This window comes from Meleagris gallopavo, chromosome 2, assembly GCF_000146605.3.
Source record: "Meleagris gallopavo isolate NT-WF06-2002-E0010 breed Aviagen turkey brand Nicholas breeding stock chromosome 2, Turkey_5.1, whole genome shotgun sequence".
In the NCBI taxonomy this organism is placed as follows: Eukaryota; Metazoa; Chordata; class Aves; order Galliformes; family Phasianidae; genus Meleagris; species Meleagris gallopavo.
In genome coordinates this window covers 60,042,811-60,063,308 of record NC_015012.2, presented here as the reverse complement: position 1 = coordinate 60,063,308, position 20,498 = coordinate 60,042,811, and the positions used below count along the sequence as shown (strand labels likewise).

At 33.5% G+C, this 20,498-nt stretch overlaps 1 protein-coding gene and 1 long non-coding RNA gene across 2 annotated transcripts in view; one reads left to right on the top strand and one right to left on the bottom strand.

Annotated features, from left to right (window-relative positions):
• TRDN (triadin) overlaps positions 1-20,498 on the bottom strand; it is a gene marked incomplete at its 3' end in the record, with an annotated part of 137,706 nt that overhangs the window by 36,213 nt on the left and 80,995 nt on the right. Inside the window, exons 13-15 of the mRNA XM_031552223.1 lie at positions 14,264-14,335; positions 3,117-3,179; positions 2,216-2,278 (exon numbers count right to left, since the gene is read on the bottom strand). Coding sequence (XP_031408083.1) covers positions 2,216-2,278; positions 3,117-3,179; positions 14,264-14,335 — 198 coding nt within the window. The remainder of the gene's footprint in view (positions 1-2,215; positions 2,279-3,116; positions 3,180-14,263; positions 14,336-20,498) is intronic.
• Positions 6,639-14,254, top strand: LOC104909804. The gene is made up of 3 exons (XR_792605.2): positions 6,639-7,184; positions 7,459-7,568; positions 10,918-14,254. It is a non-coding gene; the product is annotated as an uncharacterized LOC104909804 (long non-coding RNA).

Below are 20,498 nucleotides of genomic sequence, written 5' to 3'. Positions count from 1 at the left end.
GGGGGGGGAAGTGAGAGGGGGGTATTAAAAATGAAGGGGACAGACCCTTAAGCAGAATCTTTTCTGATAGAATAAGGTGAAAATATTTCAAACTAAAGGAGAAAAGATTTAGACAGGATATAAAAAAGTTTTTTACAATAGGTTGTGGTGAGGCACTGGAACAAGTTTCTCAGAGAGGTGGTGGATGCCCCATTCCTGGAGACATTCAAGGTCAGTCTGGACAGGGCTCTGAGCAATCTGATCTAACTGTGAATGTCCCTTTTCATTGCAGGGGAGTCGGACCACATGAACTTTAAGAGACCTTCCCAACTAAGGATTCTATAATATTAATGCAGTGGCCACTGTATACCTTTTAATGGGAAAAGTTAAGAATACGGGAAGCCGCTTCTACTCTTACTTCTGGATATTTATCTATGCTGCTGATTAAGTGCTCTGAAATTTTTTCACTGTGTCTGCCCAAAGCGCATAAATTCTATCAGACACGGTGGCATCTTCTTTCAAAACTGGGCTATGCACCACTATTCTGTTGATCAAATGTGGCAATTATTTCAGGCTTAAAACCTTTTAGGGATAACAATAGGTACTGCCAATCAAAGCTAGAAAATACACATGCATTCAAAGAGCAAACTGAATGAGGAATAACAGCAACATGTGTAGCAAGAATATATTATGGATTACCGTCCTCTTACACAAAGGCTAGTAAACTCTTTAAAATGCAGCAACCTACAGAGCTTATAAAAGGGACAGAAATGTGCGGAAGTCTTGATTTGTCTAATCTGTGTCTTTTTAGCATCGGTAGGATGACTCATTGGATTTAGCAACAGCTTGTGAAGATGAGCATATTAATAACTTTGTGCTGCAGCTCTGGCATAAAATGTAATATTTTAAAATTCCGTATTCTCAAATGAAATACAAGCTTGGAACTAGAATAGAGTTAGGAGAGATATTTGAATTGTCAGCTTATTTTCTTTTAAAATCTATGTTTATACATTTAAATATGCAACTGTGAAAGGCTATTCCCTTTTCTTGCTATCCCTCCCTCAGTGTGCCTCTTCCTACTATAGTAGATTGAATTGTACGTAAATATGGGGCTGCCAGTACAGTACTTCATGGTATCCAGTGTTGTTCTCTTTATTTTTATTTTATGAAGAATAAATTAACATTGAACAGGGAAGCATATATAGATCATACATGACAAAATGGAAATAGGTGCATATTCAGATTTGCATATGTAATCTACAGCATTAGTAAAGAATAGGATGTGTGTCATTTTGCCTTTTGATAAAGTTCAACAGATTTAAATAATTAAGTAACATAACACAAGGCTTACTTTGAGGATGTAGCAACTAAAGTCCTAAATCTTTCAGTCTTAATTTCAACATTTTCCTGAATTACTCTAGTCTACAGAAAGACTCATTCGTGTTCTGTATGACCTGCAGATTATGTAGAATATATTTAGCAAAATAGAAAGCAGAACCAGTGTCTTTAGGTGTTAAAATGATGACCTAGACCTCTAGACTGACCCTTTCATTTCTGTATGATTTTAATGAGAATTGATTTTAATGAGACAACTGTGTACCTTACTGGAGATATTTTTGTATTTGTACATTAAATCTGCTCACAAATGTACTGAAATAACAGGGAAGAAAAATTACAATTATATTAGATCCAAATGTTAATTTCCAGTCTGATTGAAATTTGAATCTCTCTAAATACCATAAGGCACCATGGATTGATTTAAGGACACTTACTAACTTTATTTTTAACTTAAAAAACATACATTTTGAGTGTGGATAAAGTCTCAGAAAGATAATTGCCTATTTTTCTACTACAGTAAGTGATTTGATATATAGATGTTTCTATTTATTACTTAAACTGATTTGAACTTGTGAAAAAAATCACGCAAAATTCAATGTACCCAATTCATTTTTTTCATGTCGTACTCTTTTAAACTGCTGCTTCTTTTGCTGATTTCATGTACAAACTGAAAATTGTGTGTACACACATATATAATATGCATAAAATACTATTTTATGTAATGTAAATACAGTATACACATATTTAAATATACTGTGATATACATATTTACTTCTAGCTTGGATTCTTAATTGATAATGAGTTGTGAGCATCACTATCTCAAAAGATTTAAAACTGAAAGTGCTCAAACTAACCAGTCAGATATCTATTGCAGAGAAAGGAGACTTCATCTTCTTACCTGTTTTTTTAATTTCAGGGGTGGCTGTCTTCTCTTGTGCTTTCTCTTTTTTTCCTTCTTTTTCTAAGATTTAATCAAAGAAAGTCATTTGATAAGTTATAACTCTGAATCATACACTCAAATATGCATTCATCTAAGCCCTGGTGAGCACATTCTGAAAAAAAGTACCTTATTTGGGAGTTTAACTCAGACTATTCCCTTTTAGCACTTGCACCTGACTAGCCACAGAGCAATCAGCTGAAAATGAAAATTAATCAGCATGCATCAACTATGAATGATTTTGACCCTCAATAATTCATCAAAGGCTAGGCGAAAATCATCAGTGCATGAATGTAGTACCCTTTAGCTTAAGTTCCAGTAGCAATAAAATCATTAATAAATAATAAATGAGATAAATATTTTTTCCATCAAAGAAAACTGCTAATGGATTTTAGATTCTTCCTGGGAATGAATAATCCAAAGTGTTATTTAGATGAATATTAAGGCTTTGCAGTTTGGTCACTATAATTTTTGGTTGTGATTCTGTTAAAAAAAATCAAATCCACAAATCCTGCTATCACAAATTGTTCACAGTAATCTAAGTGATATATTGAGTTTAGTATATGGCAGTACCATTGTGTACAGTTATTTATAAGGTCTCCATTAAATTGCGTAACAAGCCCATATATGGCACCAATCATGATTTTTTTATTTTTCAGGAAAAGAGTTCAGAAAATATCAGTCATTAAACTCATCAGATACTAAAGAAGAAGCAGTAACATGCAGATGTTGATTAAGGAAATAAAAGAAGAGGAATACAGAGCCAGAACCATAGGACTAACCTAACCTAACCAGCAGGATTTGATTCAGAAGCGGGAATAAAAGCTGAATGAAGTCAACAAGAAACATTACCAAATCATACCTTTCTTCTTAGTTTCAGAGGTAGTCCTCCTTACATCCATCACTTTCTTTTCCTCCTTTCTCTCTAAATATGGAAAGAAAAGCTTGACTATTTTCATACATATATATGCATGTTTGTGTATATATATATATGTATATAATCTGGGATGGAAATTCTTAAATAGGTAGTAGGTACTAGATTTGATAAGCTGGCCATTTATTTAGGAGTTTAACATTAGCATCTTAGAAATACAGCTTGCTTCTCAGAGAGTATATGTGAAGTTAAGGATAGAACTGCAACTAGGGCATACATCAGATACTTGCTACAGATACTAGTTTAAGAAATCATGCTCATTATTCTGGTAGGAGTTTATTATGGTGATTCAGTAGCCATGCATCTGTTCTACCCAAGTGTTTCTTTAAGAAATCTAACTTAGTGCAGCAAAACACAAATGATACTCAGGAATGGATGCATAATGCCATGAAAAGCCTGCCTACATAATATACCTTTATAACTCTTTTAAGGAATTGAACCTTTGAAACTGTCATAGGACTTCATGGAGAGCTGCACTTAAAAGATCACCTATAAAAGAAAACAATTCATTCTTATACATCATCTGCCTCTAGTTTTTCAAAGAATTGGACAGAGGCAGAAGTAAGGATAATGTCTTTGCTTTTTTTACAAAAAGCTAGAACAATTTAATTACTTATTCCATGAACATTATTAATTAGAAAATTGTGATTTCAGCAGTGTAAATCAGGAAGTTACGATTCTTATTTTTTCTTCCAGGAAATGAATCCTCATTTAAATGGGGAAGAATACAAGAGTGTTAGAATAGCTAAATTAAATGCTTTTTATTTTTTAACTCTTCATCTACATACAAAAAGGAAAATTTGTCATCTTCAGATTGTGCTGCATGACTTAGGATATTGATTAAGTTAATGGAACTACTTTTATTTTTGTGATACTTTACTTTATGAATGTGGATAAGAAAGCAAGCTTTATTACCATAAAAAATGGCACAAACACAGGAGCATAGGTCTGTAAGTGAGTCTTGAAAAATTATTTAAGGGGTAGGAATATTTCCTGAAGCCAGAAGATCCAAGAAGCAATTATACTATCATCCCTTGCATAAATTAACATGAAGATAAAGAAAAAATGAAAGAACTTACTTTTCATTTCCCTAGCTACTACAATAGACTTTTGTTCTTTGTGAAAAAATGTATACAAACAGGGAATGAAAAAAATTAATTAACACGCTGCATAGTGTGCTTCCTATGCCAAAATGAGGGTATGCTTGATAGAAAAAAACTGATATTTTCATAGAATACATAAATTTCACAATATGTCCATGATGGTTCCATACATAGTTATTTTGCCTACCATGGAGTGGTTTTACCAATATTCAGGTTGTCCTCTAACCATACTTCTGCTGAATTTCTGACAGTAATGTTTACATTAAGGTTAACATTACTGCGTTTCATTTGTTTCTTGTTTGAAATGTGTTTTCTCAATGCATTTCTCTTTTCATTGTTGTGACAAAATGAAGCAGAAAATCATTGCATACATTTTTCAGAATATTTCTCCCCATATTTTGTGTTAAAATCTACCTGCTTAATTTGTGAGCATACTGGACTTCAGGCTTCAGATTCCTTTGTGTTGTGAGTACACTTTATGGTACTCAGGTTTCTTGACTCAGAATGTTGGAAGATTCTTTTGTTTGGTATATTTTAATATTCTTCTTATTGTCTAGCTCTAAGGTTCCCTGAGTTTCTGTCTCACACTTTGAAACAGTGTTCCAGAAACCCCCGCTAGAGATCATGGACATTTCAAAAGAAAATACTCTTCAGCCTTATATTACACAATAAACAGTTTAGTAGCTTCACTTTCCTGTGCTACATATGATTTTTAGTTTTTCCTTTCCACATGTAAAGTCAACTTTTGTAGTTTCTAATGCATAGTTCAATTGTTTGCTAACTCCACCTGATTAAACTGAAAATGTTTTACATAGCAAGCCTATCAGTTACTGCCAGAAAAAAAGCTTCCTTCTTTCTTCTAACCTTTACTCCTAGCAACCACAAAGTGAACTGCTACTGGTATTTCTGTGTTTTCTCTTCCATTTATTTTTTCAGACTCCCTCTGTTCTGGTGGAACAGCTGATTAATTGTCTTTGCTTCAACATATTCCAAGTTCCAGGTGGCACACAGGATGCACTGTAAGCTGTAAATCATCACAATCAAAAAACTCTTTTTAATCAGAGACCATTTCTGCCTTTGACTGTGCAGCATGTCACCAGCTTCTGGGGCTCAATTGTGTCACATAAAATCTACTTTGCATATCACAGAAATATTCAGAGTTTTGAGAATCATGAATTGTTACATGAAGCTTTGAGAAATAGAACTTTGAATAGTAGACTTGGGGGTAGCAAGGACTTATGCTGCAATTAACTTAAAGAGCAAAGAGAATATATCCCTGGCTGCAGAAATTTTATTGCTGAATTCTTCCACCAATTAATTCAACCGATATAATTTTCTAATACGAGGCTCTTAAGTAACAATATTCAGAGTGCCCAGTGAGCCTAGTGGCATCTCTACCTGTTATGAATTTTCTAGAGGATGTTTACAGAAATGTATAAAAGGACTGTGGCTCCTAATTACCACTAATGCTGCCCAGTGTCATGCATAATCTTGGTTAAAATCTCAGGGAAAGCAGTTTCAGGATTTCCATCACATCTTCAGTTGCATTTAGCCCCAGTGATGCCCTTTACACTTACTGCTGACAAAACTTTATGTAAATGAGATGATAAATTTGGCAAGTGTATATTATATAAAGAATTATTTATGATTTAAGGAAGAAGTTCGATTTCTTGAATACATTAATTTCTCCTAAGCCTGAGCAGTTCACCTTTAGAATATGGCACATTAAGTGTATATTTAACACCAGTAAAAATAACAATTTTTGAAACTGTAAATGCAGTAGTATTCCTCTAAATAAATAAACAGGAAATTTGACAAGTCTTTTGCACAAGTTATAAACTCCTGTTATTTGAAAGTGATTTTTTGTTAAAAATACAAGTAGCAAGACTATACAACTCTATGGATCAGTAACATAAAGAGGGATCATCATATGCATAAACAGTGGGTTACATAAGAGAACACAAAATGTTTCTGATGATTCAAGATTGACTACAAGATGAATTCAACTGTCTTTTGAAATATCTGTTATTATTACTGTTACTTTTAGCTGATAATATAATTAATACTATATATTTTTTTCCCAACAGGAGCACTAGATGCGGCTGATGTCTTTATGTACATGTGTAATACATGTGTAATGAAGCTCTCACTTTTAAAAGCCTGCAATACTTTTTCAAGAGTGAGATATTAGCTGATGATAGAGTATAAGGCAACAGAATCAATCAGCAAGTCAAGCTTTTCATTTAGTCAATTTATTTCATAGAATCTATGTAAAATTGGAATTTATTTTACAATGAGGAGGAAACTAATTAATATAAGATTCAATTAAAGCAGTTACATGTTTTGGAATTTTTTTTTAATTGGGAAAATAAAAATAAATAAATCCATATAATCTTCCTGAGACTGAGGGAATGTGAACAGTTCTAGAGAAAAGAAGCAACTGATATGTAATGATTCGTTTCTAGGTAAATGATGAGGGACTGATGGCATTGCTTGAAATCCAAGTGAAATTCAAAAGAGACCAAGAAAGAGCTGTTTCGCTCTGAATTACCTTTAACAGCTCTGAAAATGTCTTTGTGTTATTCACAAGGGATGTTAGCTAATGCTTGCCCAATGCTGGGACTGGAGATAAAAGAAACATGCTAACAATGCTCCACTTGAAAACAGGCATGGTAAGACCAGTATGTTATTGTGGCAGAACTGAGGGGGCAATCTAAATTTAGGGATGCATGTGAGTTATGAGGCATGATGTCATGGAAATGCTTTCCAGGCACTGAAAGAGAGAAGTGCTGTGAGAATTTCCTTTCTATTGTTCCAGATACTCCATGTACTTAGGGGGACACTGACTTTGGAAGGACATATCAACGCATCCCATCCCCTCTGAGAGATGGAGGTAAGGAGAGCAGCAAAGTACGGATTCAGATACTTTCTTGAGGAGAGGCCTGAGCATAAGAAAAACTAACTAGCTGAATGAATGCCAGAAATTCAAAGTTTTCATTTAGATAAGCCTTCTAAAGTTCAGATATTTATACAAGGCTTATCTGTATTTATCTAAAACCCTATTGCCCGTAAATATTGAGAGAAAAGTTCTTGTGAGAGACTTTTGATATTGCCTGGCTTTGTGAAATACAACAGCTTTTCTTCTCTACTGATTCTCATCTTGACAGGAGCAACAAACAGCGGAGGTGCATGTGCATTCAAAAATATACGAAATAGAACAAAGAAAAAGTTGATTTAATTTATACTGTTAAACTATAATTCAGACTGGACACAAGAGGTAAAACTTAATTCCTCTTTTCTACAAATACGTCTGTACACCTTAATTACAGTCATAATTTTAAATTTCATTACAAAAACCCTATATTTTAATTTCCTTATTAGTTTTGAAGATATTACAGCTATTCTTCCTTTGTTTTAATTGGTACTGATAGCCTTCTCTACTGAACTCAATGAAAGATTTGCCATTCATTTCTGTGGAATCTAAATTTTCTTTTAAATATTAAAATGACTCATTACCTTTCAGCTTCTGATAACACCTTCTTCCCCTCTGCATTTTGCTTGGGGTGGAGAGTATTAAGGACTAGTCAGAGATTTTTTGTATTAATATCACATGAATTCACATAGAAAGACACTTCTATGGTTGGAAACTCTCAGATCAAGAAGGCAAGGAAACACTTCTAATTATTTTAGTATGTCACAGAAACTCCAAATTTTTCAATTAAATTTAAGTTTCATGTCAAATTTGACCTCAGGTATATGTAAAAAAAAAAATCCCATGCTTGGGTAAGATTGTCCACGTAGGTGAAATTATTTTATCTGTGAGAAACAATTTTGTCTCGCTTTTGCCAAACTACGTGGCCAAAGTCAATAAAAATCAAGTAAACCTAAGCAGAATTAACCCAGACTTCTTAGAATTGATTCTTCTCACACAAAAACACATACACTCATACATTCTCCTTAAAATACTGGTGAGTGCTTAGGCTAAATTTATGTACATTTTCTTCCATATTCTCTTTCAAACTAGATCTTTTCATTTCAGCAGTCTAATGTGCTGCAGTTCGTTCTCTTATTGAGCAGGTGAATGGGACACATAGGTTATTGGAGATATAGTACACTCTGATGTCCCAGGCAATCTCTACAGCCTGATTTTGCATTTTGATACCACTTCACTGTTTTCAAATCCCAATTTGAAACAGTATTTGGTAGCTTTAAAGATTCCTTCGTGGAGATATTTTCGAGTTCTTCAGAAAGTATACGATAGTGATATCATGATTGAAATTCCCAGTGCTTTCATCTGACCCACGTAAGTGTTCTTCATTTCTTCCTGGAGTGATTATAGGCTTCACAGCTCTGTCGAGTTAAGCACCAAAACTATTTGCTAATAGAATGGGGTTATTCGTTGCCCTCACTAAACAACACAGTGGGGGCAAAGAAGAATAAGTACTAGTGTAAGGAAGCCATAAAATTCATGTCAAGGGAAAAAGATGGCATGCCAGCCTCCATGGCAAGACCTGCATTAAAATTCATCAAAGATGAATGCAGAGTGAATATGATAGCAATGAAGAATTAAATTCCTAAGGGAACAGTGGCACATTAGGATGCTATCTTCTTTGGCAAGAGCCAGACCAAGAAAGCTAAAGCAGCAGGGCTATCCTTCTGTCCTCATGGCTGACACTCTTACTAGGCAATATGAATCAAAGATATCACAAATTGTGTTACTTGTTTTGAGAAAAGTTTTGATGATTATTTTTATGCATCATTCTTTTGAAAAAACAAAAACATCTGAGGTTTTAGGAACAAGGGATGACCAGGCAAAGTATGATCTGAAGGTTTTGCCTCATATTTCCAAAGCAGCATGAAACTTCTTCATTTGAAATCCCAGAGAATCTTTATCCAAATAAGTTTTCTCCATTTGCAGTTGCATCATAGACAAAAAGTTATTGCTTACCTGTAACACTTTAAAAAACAGGTCTCTTAGATAATCTTCAGAATTATTTAGTCTGTTTTATTGGGTACATTTTGTTGAATATTTAACTGTAAAACTGAATACTGTGAATTGGATAAATAATATTAAAGATGAGAAAATATAGTAATTTATCCAATCAACATATATATATATCTTTATAATTTAATTCATTTTTAAATTTTCTGGTAAGCATTTATTTCGTTATTTTTTCTTATGGTAGAATAAAAGCAGTACATAAAAGCCTTGTCCTTAAATAAAGTGTCAAGGGGTTTTGAAGATTTAGGCTGTTTTCATCATAGCTAAATTATCTAGATTTTACTGTTTAAATGTCTAACCTAAATCATCAGATAAATCACTTCAAAACCTTGTTTAGATGATTTCATAGCTTTTACTGTCTTCAGTACAGACTCATGGAAATGTAAGGCATATATTTCTCAAAAAAAACCAAACAACAACAACAAAAAAACCCAACAACAGAAACAACCCAACCCAACCTTTGTTTTTAAGCTATATATATAGCACCTTGTTTAAGATATCTTACCTGTTTTTTATAACAAGTTGGTTTAAAATCTAGCCCATTGCCTTTTGATATTTCTGACAGAAACATTTTTCTTACTTGCTTTTATTTATCCCTAGATTAGAAAATTATCAGACAATTGACTGTTGCAAAAAATATCAATATTATTAAAAATATTCAAAATTGGGATAAAAAATCAAAATTTTGCATTGTTGAAAGGCTGTTAGTGTATCTTTCATTAGAATGATTATTTTAAAGGATAATTTATTTATAACAACAAAATATATTTTATAGAGCAATCAGTGTACAGAACAGAAGGTCATTGATAGAGCTGATTGATTTGTACAAGATTTATGCACTTCTGTACATCTAGGAAGATTTGTCAAAATGTGTATGGGCTTCAGTAATTTAGATTCTCTTGGATATATCCCCTAATGTATTCATGAGCTGAGATATAGACTAGAATTTCTTCCTAAGATAGTCAGGTAGTATACATTCTATGCAGGTTTATATTTCACTGTGAATTTAGCCTCTGCAAGATTTGTGGAAGAAACTAAAGAAATGTATTTCACAATTTACTGCATTCTTCAAAATTTGTATTTGTGGGATTCAAACAGTGATCTAGAGAAAACTTTTTTTTTGTCACTATTCCTTCACAGATGTTGCAGAGATATAGTTTTTTTTCTTTCTTTCTTTCTTTCTTTTTTTTTTTTACTTCGTATATTATCACAAATAATAACAAGATGGCAAAGAGCAGTCAAAGGAAGGAGATATTTTAGAACGTATCATGATCCAGAACAATTATGTTGATCACTCTTCCGTAATGCTCTTCCACTCAAAGATGTGACCTTTTTAGGACAATATAGCCTGGAAAATCATACTCAAATACAATGCTGTTCAAAGCATTTTTGTGATACAGTGCTCTTCAAAGTACTTTTGTGCTACAAAGCATGGAGATCACAGGGTAATGTGCATTAAGATGTCTTCCACTGAGAGAAGCATATAGCCTTGTCACAAAGGTACTCTTATGGAAAAATGAAGACATACTTTTCTGTAATAGTTAATATGAAGCTTTACTAATAACTAACTAGGCTTCTGAACATTGTTTTGATATTAATTGTCTAACTGCAGCATCTTCCCTAGGAATTTACAGCCATGTCAGAGAACACAGCAGGGGAGGACTCTCTTTCTCAGAGGCAAGAGAAAAAAAAAAGAGAAAAAAGAAAGCTAAAAACTGTGTGATCTGAGAAAAAAAACGTCAAGACCTGAGAAAGTAGATTCACAGAGAACCAACATTCATTGCAGAGCAGACATAAGATACCAATGGATAACAAAACACAAGAAGTCACTGTTAAAAGAGGTGGAGAAGACAATCACGGGAGATGCATATTAAACCCAGAAGTTCAGAGAGTCGTGGAAAACAGATTTGTTCAACTAACAGTCAGCTCCAGTTTCCTCTCTAGATAGCAGCGTCACAGTGTTAGTTTGAGAGAGGTGGGAGTGAAGCTTCCAGAAGAAGTGTAAGAGAAAGGATTTAAAATGAGTTATTTTATTTCATGGTAAGTAAAAGTTTGGAGACCTGGAATTCAAATAGAAGTTTGAATCCACGTCTTCATCTCCATAAGTTCCCTTTTCCTCTTTCTCTTGTTTATTGCTTCTGGATATTTTTGTTAGTTTGTTTTCCTTTGGTTTAGTTTTGTTTGCTTATACTTTTCTGTCTGTAACCTAAAACTTCAAAGCCTTTTTGAACTTTGAATATAGGATCTCAAGATAGCAATGCTTTTTTAATAGAGCCTAAACACCATGAAGTAGGACAGTAATGATCTAGTCTTTTCCATTCTGACTAAATGAGTACAAAGAATTTTACTTTCCTACTTGGATATAACTGAAAAGTTCAGTTCATATTTATGCAGTTCAATGCTCTATATTTCATACTGAGAATACAGTATACAAGTTAGGATTTTCTTGTCAAAAGTTTTTCTACAGAGATAAAAGTAGAGAGTTCAATGATAAGCAGAAAATGATTGAGATTTAAAACATAACAACAATGTGCTGATTGTCTAAGACCTCATGAATTCAGCAGAGCATGATTTCTACTTAGTATTGAATATTATCCAGGAAAGGCTTTCTATTTTAAAATATTGAAATGCCTACTAATATTAGAAATATCTGTTACATACTGCCATTTTTTTCACGTTATCAGAAATCAAGAGTTGTCCAAGATTACCTAAGAAGACAGGTGCAAAACAGAGCAGTAATGAAAACATCTCCATCTAGAAAAAAAAAGAATCAAATCTTTTCAACTTTTATCAGCTGCATGTTTTTGTAGTTACTCTCTGAATTTTCCAATTGCTGAATTGGAAAGCGTAGGGTCTAAATAGAGTATTTTTCTCTGTGACAATTATTCTCTTAATTCCAACAATTCTACCTGTTCTTCAGGGTTTGCTAAAGTCCTTTCCTAAATTGCATTTCTCAATTAATTAATGATTGTACTTGTTCAATATCCTGAGAAGTTATCATACTTTAGAATAAAAACAATATTTTGTTTCAACGAGTCATTTCAGTAATATTTAGGGATGTACTACTCAAAAAGGCACGATAAGCATTAAGAAGAACCAGACAGACATCTCTTTAATCATTCCAGGAATTCAGATTTCTCAGACTATTCCTTCGTCTCCTTTCTGATATTATGTCAAATTTTCTCATAAATTACCTAATTATTTTCCCAAGATCTGAAATAAATCCTCAGAGTTTAAGGCACCTAAAGCATGGAAATATATATTTGTTTGTTTCTCATATATATATATATATATATAAAATACAGTTCTACATTATAACGATTTTTAACATCAGCATTTTGCAAGTTATTCTTCCTTTCTTCCTTATTCCAAAAATCTTGCATGGATATTGTATCCTAGTGATAGGCCTTGAGCCTTGAAGGGAATTTAGTTAAATGATTCTGAGCAGAAAATCTGCCCCCTAGTTTGTTTGCCAAATGAGTGTCTAATTTACATTCACAATTAACTCAATTGCACGCATAAATGAGCTAATGAAACACAGAAAAGTGTAAATGGTCATAAATACTCATTTCCATGTGCAATTGCAGTAATTGCATGCGCCTCATGATTTTGAAAATCAAGAACTTCACGCTAATTTGATGGTAGTTCATGTTGTGTAACAGTTATATTTAAGATTAAGCTTATCGCTCAACAAATGCAGCCATCTTTTTCTCCTATGCGCTTTTCTTCTTTTTTTTTTTTTTTTTCCTGTTATGGCTAATTGATGAATAACAGTGTTTAACATGGACTTCTTTTTGCTGACAAGCAGGGTTTAAACATTTGCCTCAAACTGGTAGAACTGCAAATCTATTTATATACAGTGCTGTGTCTCGGTAACCACTGATTTATACTCCTTCAAACAGTGTATCTATTAAGAAATAACATTTGTTGTTGTTGTTGCTGTTGTTTTTGTTTCTTTGTTTGTTTTTTCCTGAGGTAATATGGAAAAAAGATACAAAGTCTCTTAGTTGCTTTTATCCAAACATTCTGATTCACAGTAATCACATTAGAGAAATATCAAATTAATTTAAGTCTGTTTCAATCATAGGTTTTGCTAAAAGCTCTCTCTGATTTTCCGTTTACAAATGCAGGCAAATCTTGCATCTTGTTAGTGAGGCTGCGATCGTTTTTTTTGTTGTTGTTGTTTTTGTTGTTGTTGTTGTTATTGTTTTAACTGCAATTTATTTCTGAATAGATTAAAACTAAGACATCTACTAGCAAATCCCGTGGTGTGACTGAATGACTTCCCTATATGAAATCTGCTAAATAATTACGTAAGAAGACTAACATATTTTGTGTCGATAAGTATTTTGGTGTAGAGACCAGGAATGCACGTTGCAATAGTTGTTTTAAGTCATCATACATGGTCCATTTTAAAATCTAAAGGCATATTTCAACAATCTCATTGATATGATTATACTGTAAGCAACATAATTCAATTGAAGTGTTAATCTTCTGAAGGTAAGATCTAACTTTATATGTACATATTATTTTTTGGTGGTTTTAACAACTGGGATAAATGTACATCCAGAAATATTATCTTCATTACTGTAGAAAGTACACAGAAGAAATGTCTGAATAATAATAACTCAAAGATTAATCAAGGTAAATTAAGAGGATAATGCTGGTTGTGTTTTATAGTTAGATGGCAACATATAGTTGGACACCATCCAAACCATTTTAGAGATTGGGCTTCGGTTTGCAATCTATTTCATGTAGGCAATCCTCTGAGCCATTGTGAGACTACTGAAAGTAATTTTAGGTCTTGCAATGCAAACATGTTTACATCATTCATTCCCTAGGCCTAGAAACTTCAAGGTTTTGTGTTGTATGTTATATTTATAAAAATATTAATAATCCAATAGAACATCAAGTTAATATATAGAAATCTACAAAGGAGAAAAGAAAAAAAAAAAAAAAGACAAACTTGCCTTCAATAGCTGCTGGTTTCTTTCTTGGACTATGTTCTAGAAGAAGACGAGATGATACCACTTCCTTATGTCCTGCGCATGAATATACAGGTTAAGAAACATGGAAAATACATTAACTAAAAATCTGAGCAGATTGACTAGGAAGATGATTTCCCTTCAGAATTGCTCATGTTTAAAATATTACATTTCACATAAAAGCTGTTATCTTCCAGACACCATAGGAATAAGACGTATTTCTAAAAAAATGTAGTGATTTAACTTTAAGAGATGAATTTTAAATCAATAAAGATCAAGTGACTCAAGCGTGTGCTGAAATGCTTACAGGTCCATTTTTCTTCATGAGATAAAAAACCTCAGAAGAATAACACTATAATAATAACGTTACATATTCATGATGTCTGATCTACAGTAAGAGCATATTTTCTTCTGGCAGGCAAATGATCTTCATTTTTCCTTCTAGTCCACTTATTATGAACATCTAGAAACACTGCTAAAAAATATTATGCTTCTCATCCTTATGAACTATTCTTAATTATCCAACACCAAACAGGTTGTACATTTGTAAATACTCCTTAACTTCTGATTCCCTCTGCCAAGTGAAATACATCAACTCTCTTGGAGTTACGAACTGTACTTTCTCATATACTTAAATTGGGCCTTTTTGTACTAACCAGATGCCTAGTTTTCATGCTGAAGTGAAATATTTTTCACTTCATTTCTTCAAGTATTAACAAACACATATTTATTTTCTAGTTTATAATGTCAGTTTGAGGTTTCCCGATTTTCTTCTATTTATTTTTTTTAATATCTGCCATTTATTTTTATTAACTATCATGTCATTGTCACTTGGACAGCACAATTTTTTGAGTATCCTGCGAAATACATTTATTAGTGGAATACAATACAAATACAGTCATATGCACCAGCACACACTGCACAAGAACACACATGCAATCAGGCTGTTAGATTTCAGATCCAGCTCCACAGCAAAAACTCAAATGCGTGCCTTGTGCTTGGTGATAGACTCAGAAGAGAAATAAACATTGAAAAGAGCCTTGGAAATTGGAGTATCGTACTTACCCTTCTCATTTACAAAGGCATTTATACTCATGGGGAATGAACAAGAAAAACATCATCTTGAAGACAGCAGTGGGATTTGAGCACCATGAGAAAAACATCATCTTGAAGGCAGCAGTGAAATTTAAGTATCATAGTCTCAAAGTTTTTGTATCTCATCAGCATAGATATGATTGCAGGCAAATCATTTGCAAGCTTGTAGTTTAGTTCACCTGCTAGTTTATATAAAATATCACACACGGAGCTACTCAAACTAGACTTGTGTGCCTGAGCCACTGACAAAATTAATGTACTTAAGGCACTACACAACAAATGGTACAAATCTCAGGTTTTACACATATTTCCTGTCTTGGCAGTAGTCACAACTGAATATTTATTGATTTCATCACAGAATGTCACTAGCCTCATGTGACTGAAATGAACAGTAGGTAAACTTCAGGAATCCAGCTGTCTAGCCATAATTTTCCACTTTGTGATTCAAAAAAACATCTTGAAATTGCTAACGGGGCTAACAAGATGCTGAATAGCATTTGTTTCCAGTGAGAACAGAAATATTACATCTATAACCTCTGTCAATGTACAGAAACTTCATTAACTGTTCATTCAGTCTGAACATCCTACTTCAGAAGGAAAACTAAAACAATGTAAATTTTAATGAAGAATGAGCAAATAATATTATTCTTTCTGCTAGTTTTGATTATTGGCTTGGACAATTGTTTGACATTTGTTTTTATTTTATGTTTAATTTGTTTGTATTCATTCTAGATCACTATACTAGATGGGAAAAAAAGATAAATTTTACAATTTACATCAATTGCCTTGTATTAAAAATAATAAAGTACAGTGCCTCGAAATGTTGAGTAGGTAAGTAGTAAAGAAAGGTAGCCAATAATTTGTATTGGAAGGAATGGTAACTACTGTGTGGAGCACTGACCTGACACCTTTAGGTCACAGTATAGGATGGCCCCATTATTTTCCTGTTCTTTGCTGCTGCAGCAGTTTGCTAATGATTGCACCAGTGCTAGTTAGTATAATGCCAGTGCAATACCACTTATTGCAAATGTCTTGTCAAGTTCTATTTTACAGTTTTACAAGTTTTAAGCAAATCACTTATTTCATGCAAATTGATCACGTGATCTGAGAGTGTTTTAAGCATCAAAATCTTAAGATTCACAGATCAAAAACTTTCCCTTAGGCCAGAGTGTTTGTTCTGAACAGGTTCCCATCCACTCTGATAAAAAGCCTCTTTAATGTTTCCATGTGTTATTAAATGTATTTCTATTCACTTTGATGGGAATGCAAAGGACACTAGCTGAATAAATATTTTATCCATTCTTTTGATGAAATATGTTCTTTTGATGAAATAAGTGGTTACCCTAAGTCAAATTTCTTTTCTCTTCCTTTTTCTTTTCTCTGTAGCTTATAAAGTACATGTGGCTTTCTGCACTATGGAAAGTTCATAAATTAAAAATGAAGAATTGGCCTAAGTATATCAGACCATTAGAATGAGTGGTGTCTGCTATCTTGACTCCAGCAGTGGCCAGTTGGACATATATATGATGTAAATGAGAGGAAAGCAGGATATGTTTAAAGATCCTTGTAGATGATCAATCTAATTCGTGAATTACGAGAAGTCATTACACAGAATACTACAATTTTTATTGGACATACAATTACCTCTCTGCTTTATAAATGCAGCCACACCATATCTCCGGCTTTTATAGACTGCATGCTTGTTTGCTCCTCTTTTCACACGTAGTCTTTGTTTTTCCATCATGTGATAGCTAAATAATTTCACAAATATTTATTAGGGTTTGATTCCCCAATAGGCTAGTAGTTGCAAACACAAAAGTGTGTATAAATTTCTATGTATAATCAAACAGTTCACGCAGTTGTGCTACAGACACATCCATATATCCATACATGATATTATAAATATTAATCTGAAAACATACACAGCTGATGGAGACTGACAAAGAATTAAATGTTTTGACTTTAAGCTCATTGGAATGCACTCACCAAGACAAAAAAAATGTCATGTTAAGACATGAGTATCTTCCTATACTGCCTGAAAGGAAAAAAACATGCTGCAAAGATAATTAGGAGCTGTAAGACACTAGATACTAAAATGAATACTTCATTGATACTAAGCTACGGTCCTCAAGATCAACTTCTCTCATCAACGTTTAAAACATTTGAGATGTAATAAAGAAATACCTTCTGACTTGGTTTATGGATATTTTAGATTTTATATTGCATGATAAGGAATACAAGACAAACTATAATTCTCTTAATTTTCTCATTCTAGCAACTATTATTATTATTCTAAAACAACTAGAAACACTCTAAGGGGTGCAACTGGGTATAGGAGAAATGATACCACTGTTGAAAGCAGAGTGATGACTGTAAACTTCCCCATATCACAGAATCGCAGAATGGCTTGGGTTGAAAGAGATGTTAAAGCTTTCCTTGATGCCACCTTCTAGATCAAGTTGTCCAGGACCCCATTCAACCTGGCCTTGAGCATCTCCACGAATGGGGCATGCATGCCCCTTCTCTGGGGAATTGGCTCCAGTGCCTCACCACACTCTGAGTAAAAAAAGTCTTTCTAATATCTAAACTAAATCTCCCTCTTTTAGTTTAAAAACATTCCCACATGTTCTATATGTCTGTGTAAAAAGTTGGTTTCCCTCTTGTTTATGAGCTCCCTTTAAGTTCTGGGAGGCTGCAATGAGATTTTCTCTAAGACTTCTCTTCTCCAGACTAAACAAGCTCAACTACCTCAGTCTTTCCTCATGAAGACTGCTCCAGCCCTCTCATCATTCTTGTAGCCCTCCTCTGTACTCGCTCCGACAGCTCAACTGATGATTTCCTCATATCCAAGTTTTGGTTATTGGAACATTGTGAATCCCACAGGCCAACAGTACCAATGCTTTGGCAGTGCCTCTCAAATAGTACAGAAAAACATCTTCAAATAAATCTTGATTTGCCCAGATGTGATATTTTTCCTTAAAGATAGTAGAAATAATAATTATAATAATAATAATAATTTTAAAAAAGATCAGGTAAGTGAACTCTTTGCAGAATCATTTATTATGAAAAATAGATTCAGATCAAATGATTCATGAAGCTCAGATGAAGAAATGGACTAGGAGAATGAGATGACTGCCAAATATGCTTTTAGAGGACTGAAATTTTAATGGAACCCCACCGTTCTGTCTAGGCTTCCAGTTTTGACATGTAAGTTACTTGAAGTTAAAGTTGAGCCTCCCTTGTTGTTAGTCGTTATTCTTCAGAAGTTAGGCTTTCACTTTTCTGAGGAAGGTTATTGCCATTTAGTATACATGCATGAAAAACTATGAGCAAATCATTTTGCATTGTGATAGAATAGCTGAGGATCAAGAGACTGTGTAACTGTTCTGAATAATGGCAATACTCATTTTGGGGAAGGAAGGAAGGAAGGAGCTGAAATGCAGGCACCCTAAATAGGTAATCTTTCTGAGAAAAGAATACTTCTGCTAACATGATGGCTTTTTGTAGATTAGTAAATTAAATGGTGCCTGGAAATGTTACTGGGTTCTGGAATACAAATACACATAGCATGCAACATTTTTTTATTGATATCTGACACTTTTGATCTGTGCCAAGTAGCACTGTCTCAAACAGTTCATTGGCTCAGTTTGGGAGTTAGCAAGGCTCCATTCTCAATAGATGGATGGAATAAAGATAGCCACTTTTACCTAGAGGAGATGTTATGAATGTGGATGATTATGGCAGAAGGAATAAAATCCAGACAACAGAGGTAATCGAGTTTAATTTAGTTACCTGAATTAAAAGTGATAACAAAATACTGTCAAAAGGGAAAAAATAGTTTAAATAGAATATTAATGGGCCTTCTGGAACTCAATTTTAAACAGTTATGATAGAAGTAATGTATAATAAAAGGAAGCTTTCAGGGAAGTCTGTCCTGGTAGACAATAAGTATTTCAGTTTTTTCACTGCACTCAGGTTATCGGCGTTTATAAATGGATAATTGCATGATGTGCAGTGAAAATCTCATTTTGCATTGGGTTGATATCAACTAAGGAAAAACATTTTTACAGTATGTCTAGCAATTACTAGTAGCTTTAAATTTTTGTATTCTGTATCATATTCTGGTTATTTGCCAGTCAGTATTCTGATGCATAAGCAAATATAAAAACTACATGTTCCACTTGGGTTTTAAATAGCGCAGATAACACTGGAACTCTACTTAGTGTCTAACTTGTGCATAAAGCATTTTATTGAAAGATACTCCTCCCTCAACACATAGATAACAAATCCTAGCTTATTAAAAGCAACCTAACAGCCCTGGGAGGTCAACCACCTGTTATGCTAAAAACGTGGACTGATTTAACAGGTTTAACAGTAAAGGTGCAGGAAGGACAGTTGCAAACTGATAATTGAAATGCTTTTTGGAATATAGAAAGGTGAAAGATTAAATTTCCTTTCTCAACGAGTCAACTAAATAGCAGCAGCAACTTTATAGTCTCCTGTTTTTAATATGTAGATATTTGATTTCATCCTTTAGTTTTAGTGATGCATTCCTATCTGTAATTACATGTTCACACCTATAAAATATATTAGATACTTGTGCATGTACGGACATGTGTACATATGTATGTACATATACATGCAAATATATGTAGGTTTTTAATGAAGTTTCTGAAGAGAAAATGTTTGTCTTGTTCAACTTGGCTTAATAACTGAACAAGCATGAATTTCCATTGGCTCATTTTCCCAGAGCTTGTGTGAACGTCAGTTTGTACATTTTCATGTAGCTACTAAATTTGCAGGTGGGAACTTGATTGATATTTTTTTCTTTTCCTGTGGTTTTGTATCTCACACTGTACAAATGCACACACGAAATATAAAATTTATACAAGCAAGAGGCACAAGGGTAGAGCTACGGGAGTGATATTTGCTGTTTTAACCTACAACCATCTTTACTGGTTCCAACCAGAAATTTATGCAACGTATCTTAGTCACACCAGAGAGCTGAGCAGTTAAATTCACTTACAACAATATATCTGTTGAGAATTCTTTTCCAGAGATTTTTACACATTGAGGCTCCAAAATCCCTCTTTCAGTCAATATGCATCTTGTGAAAACTGTTCTT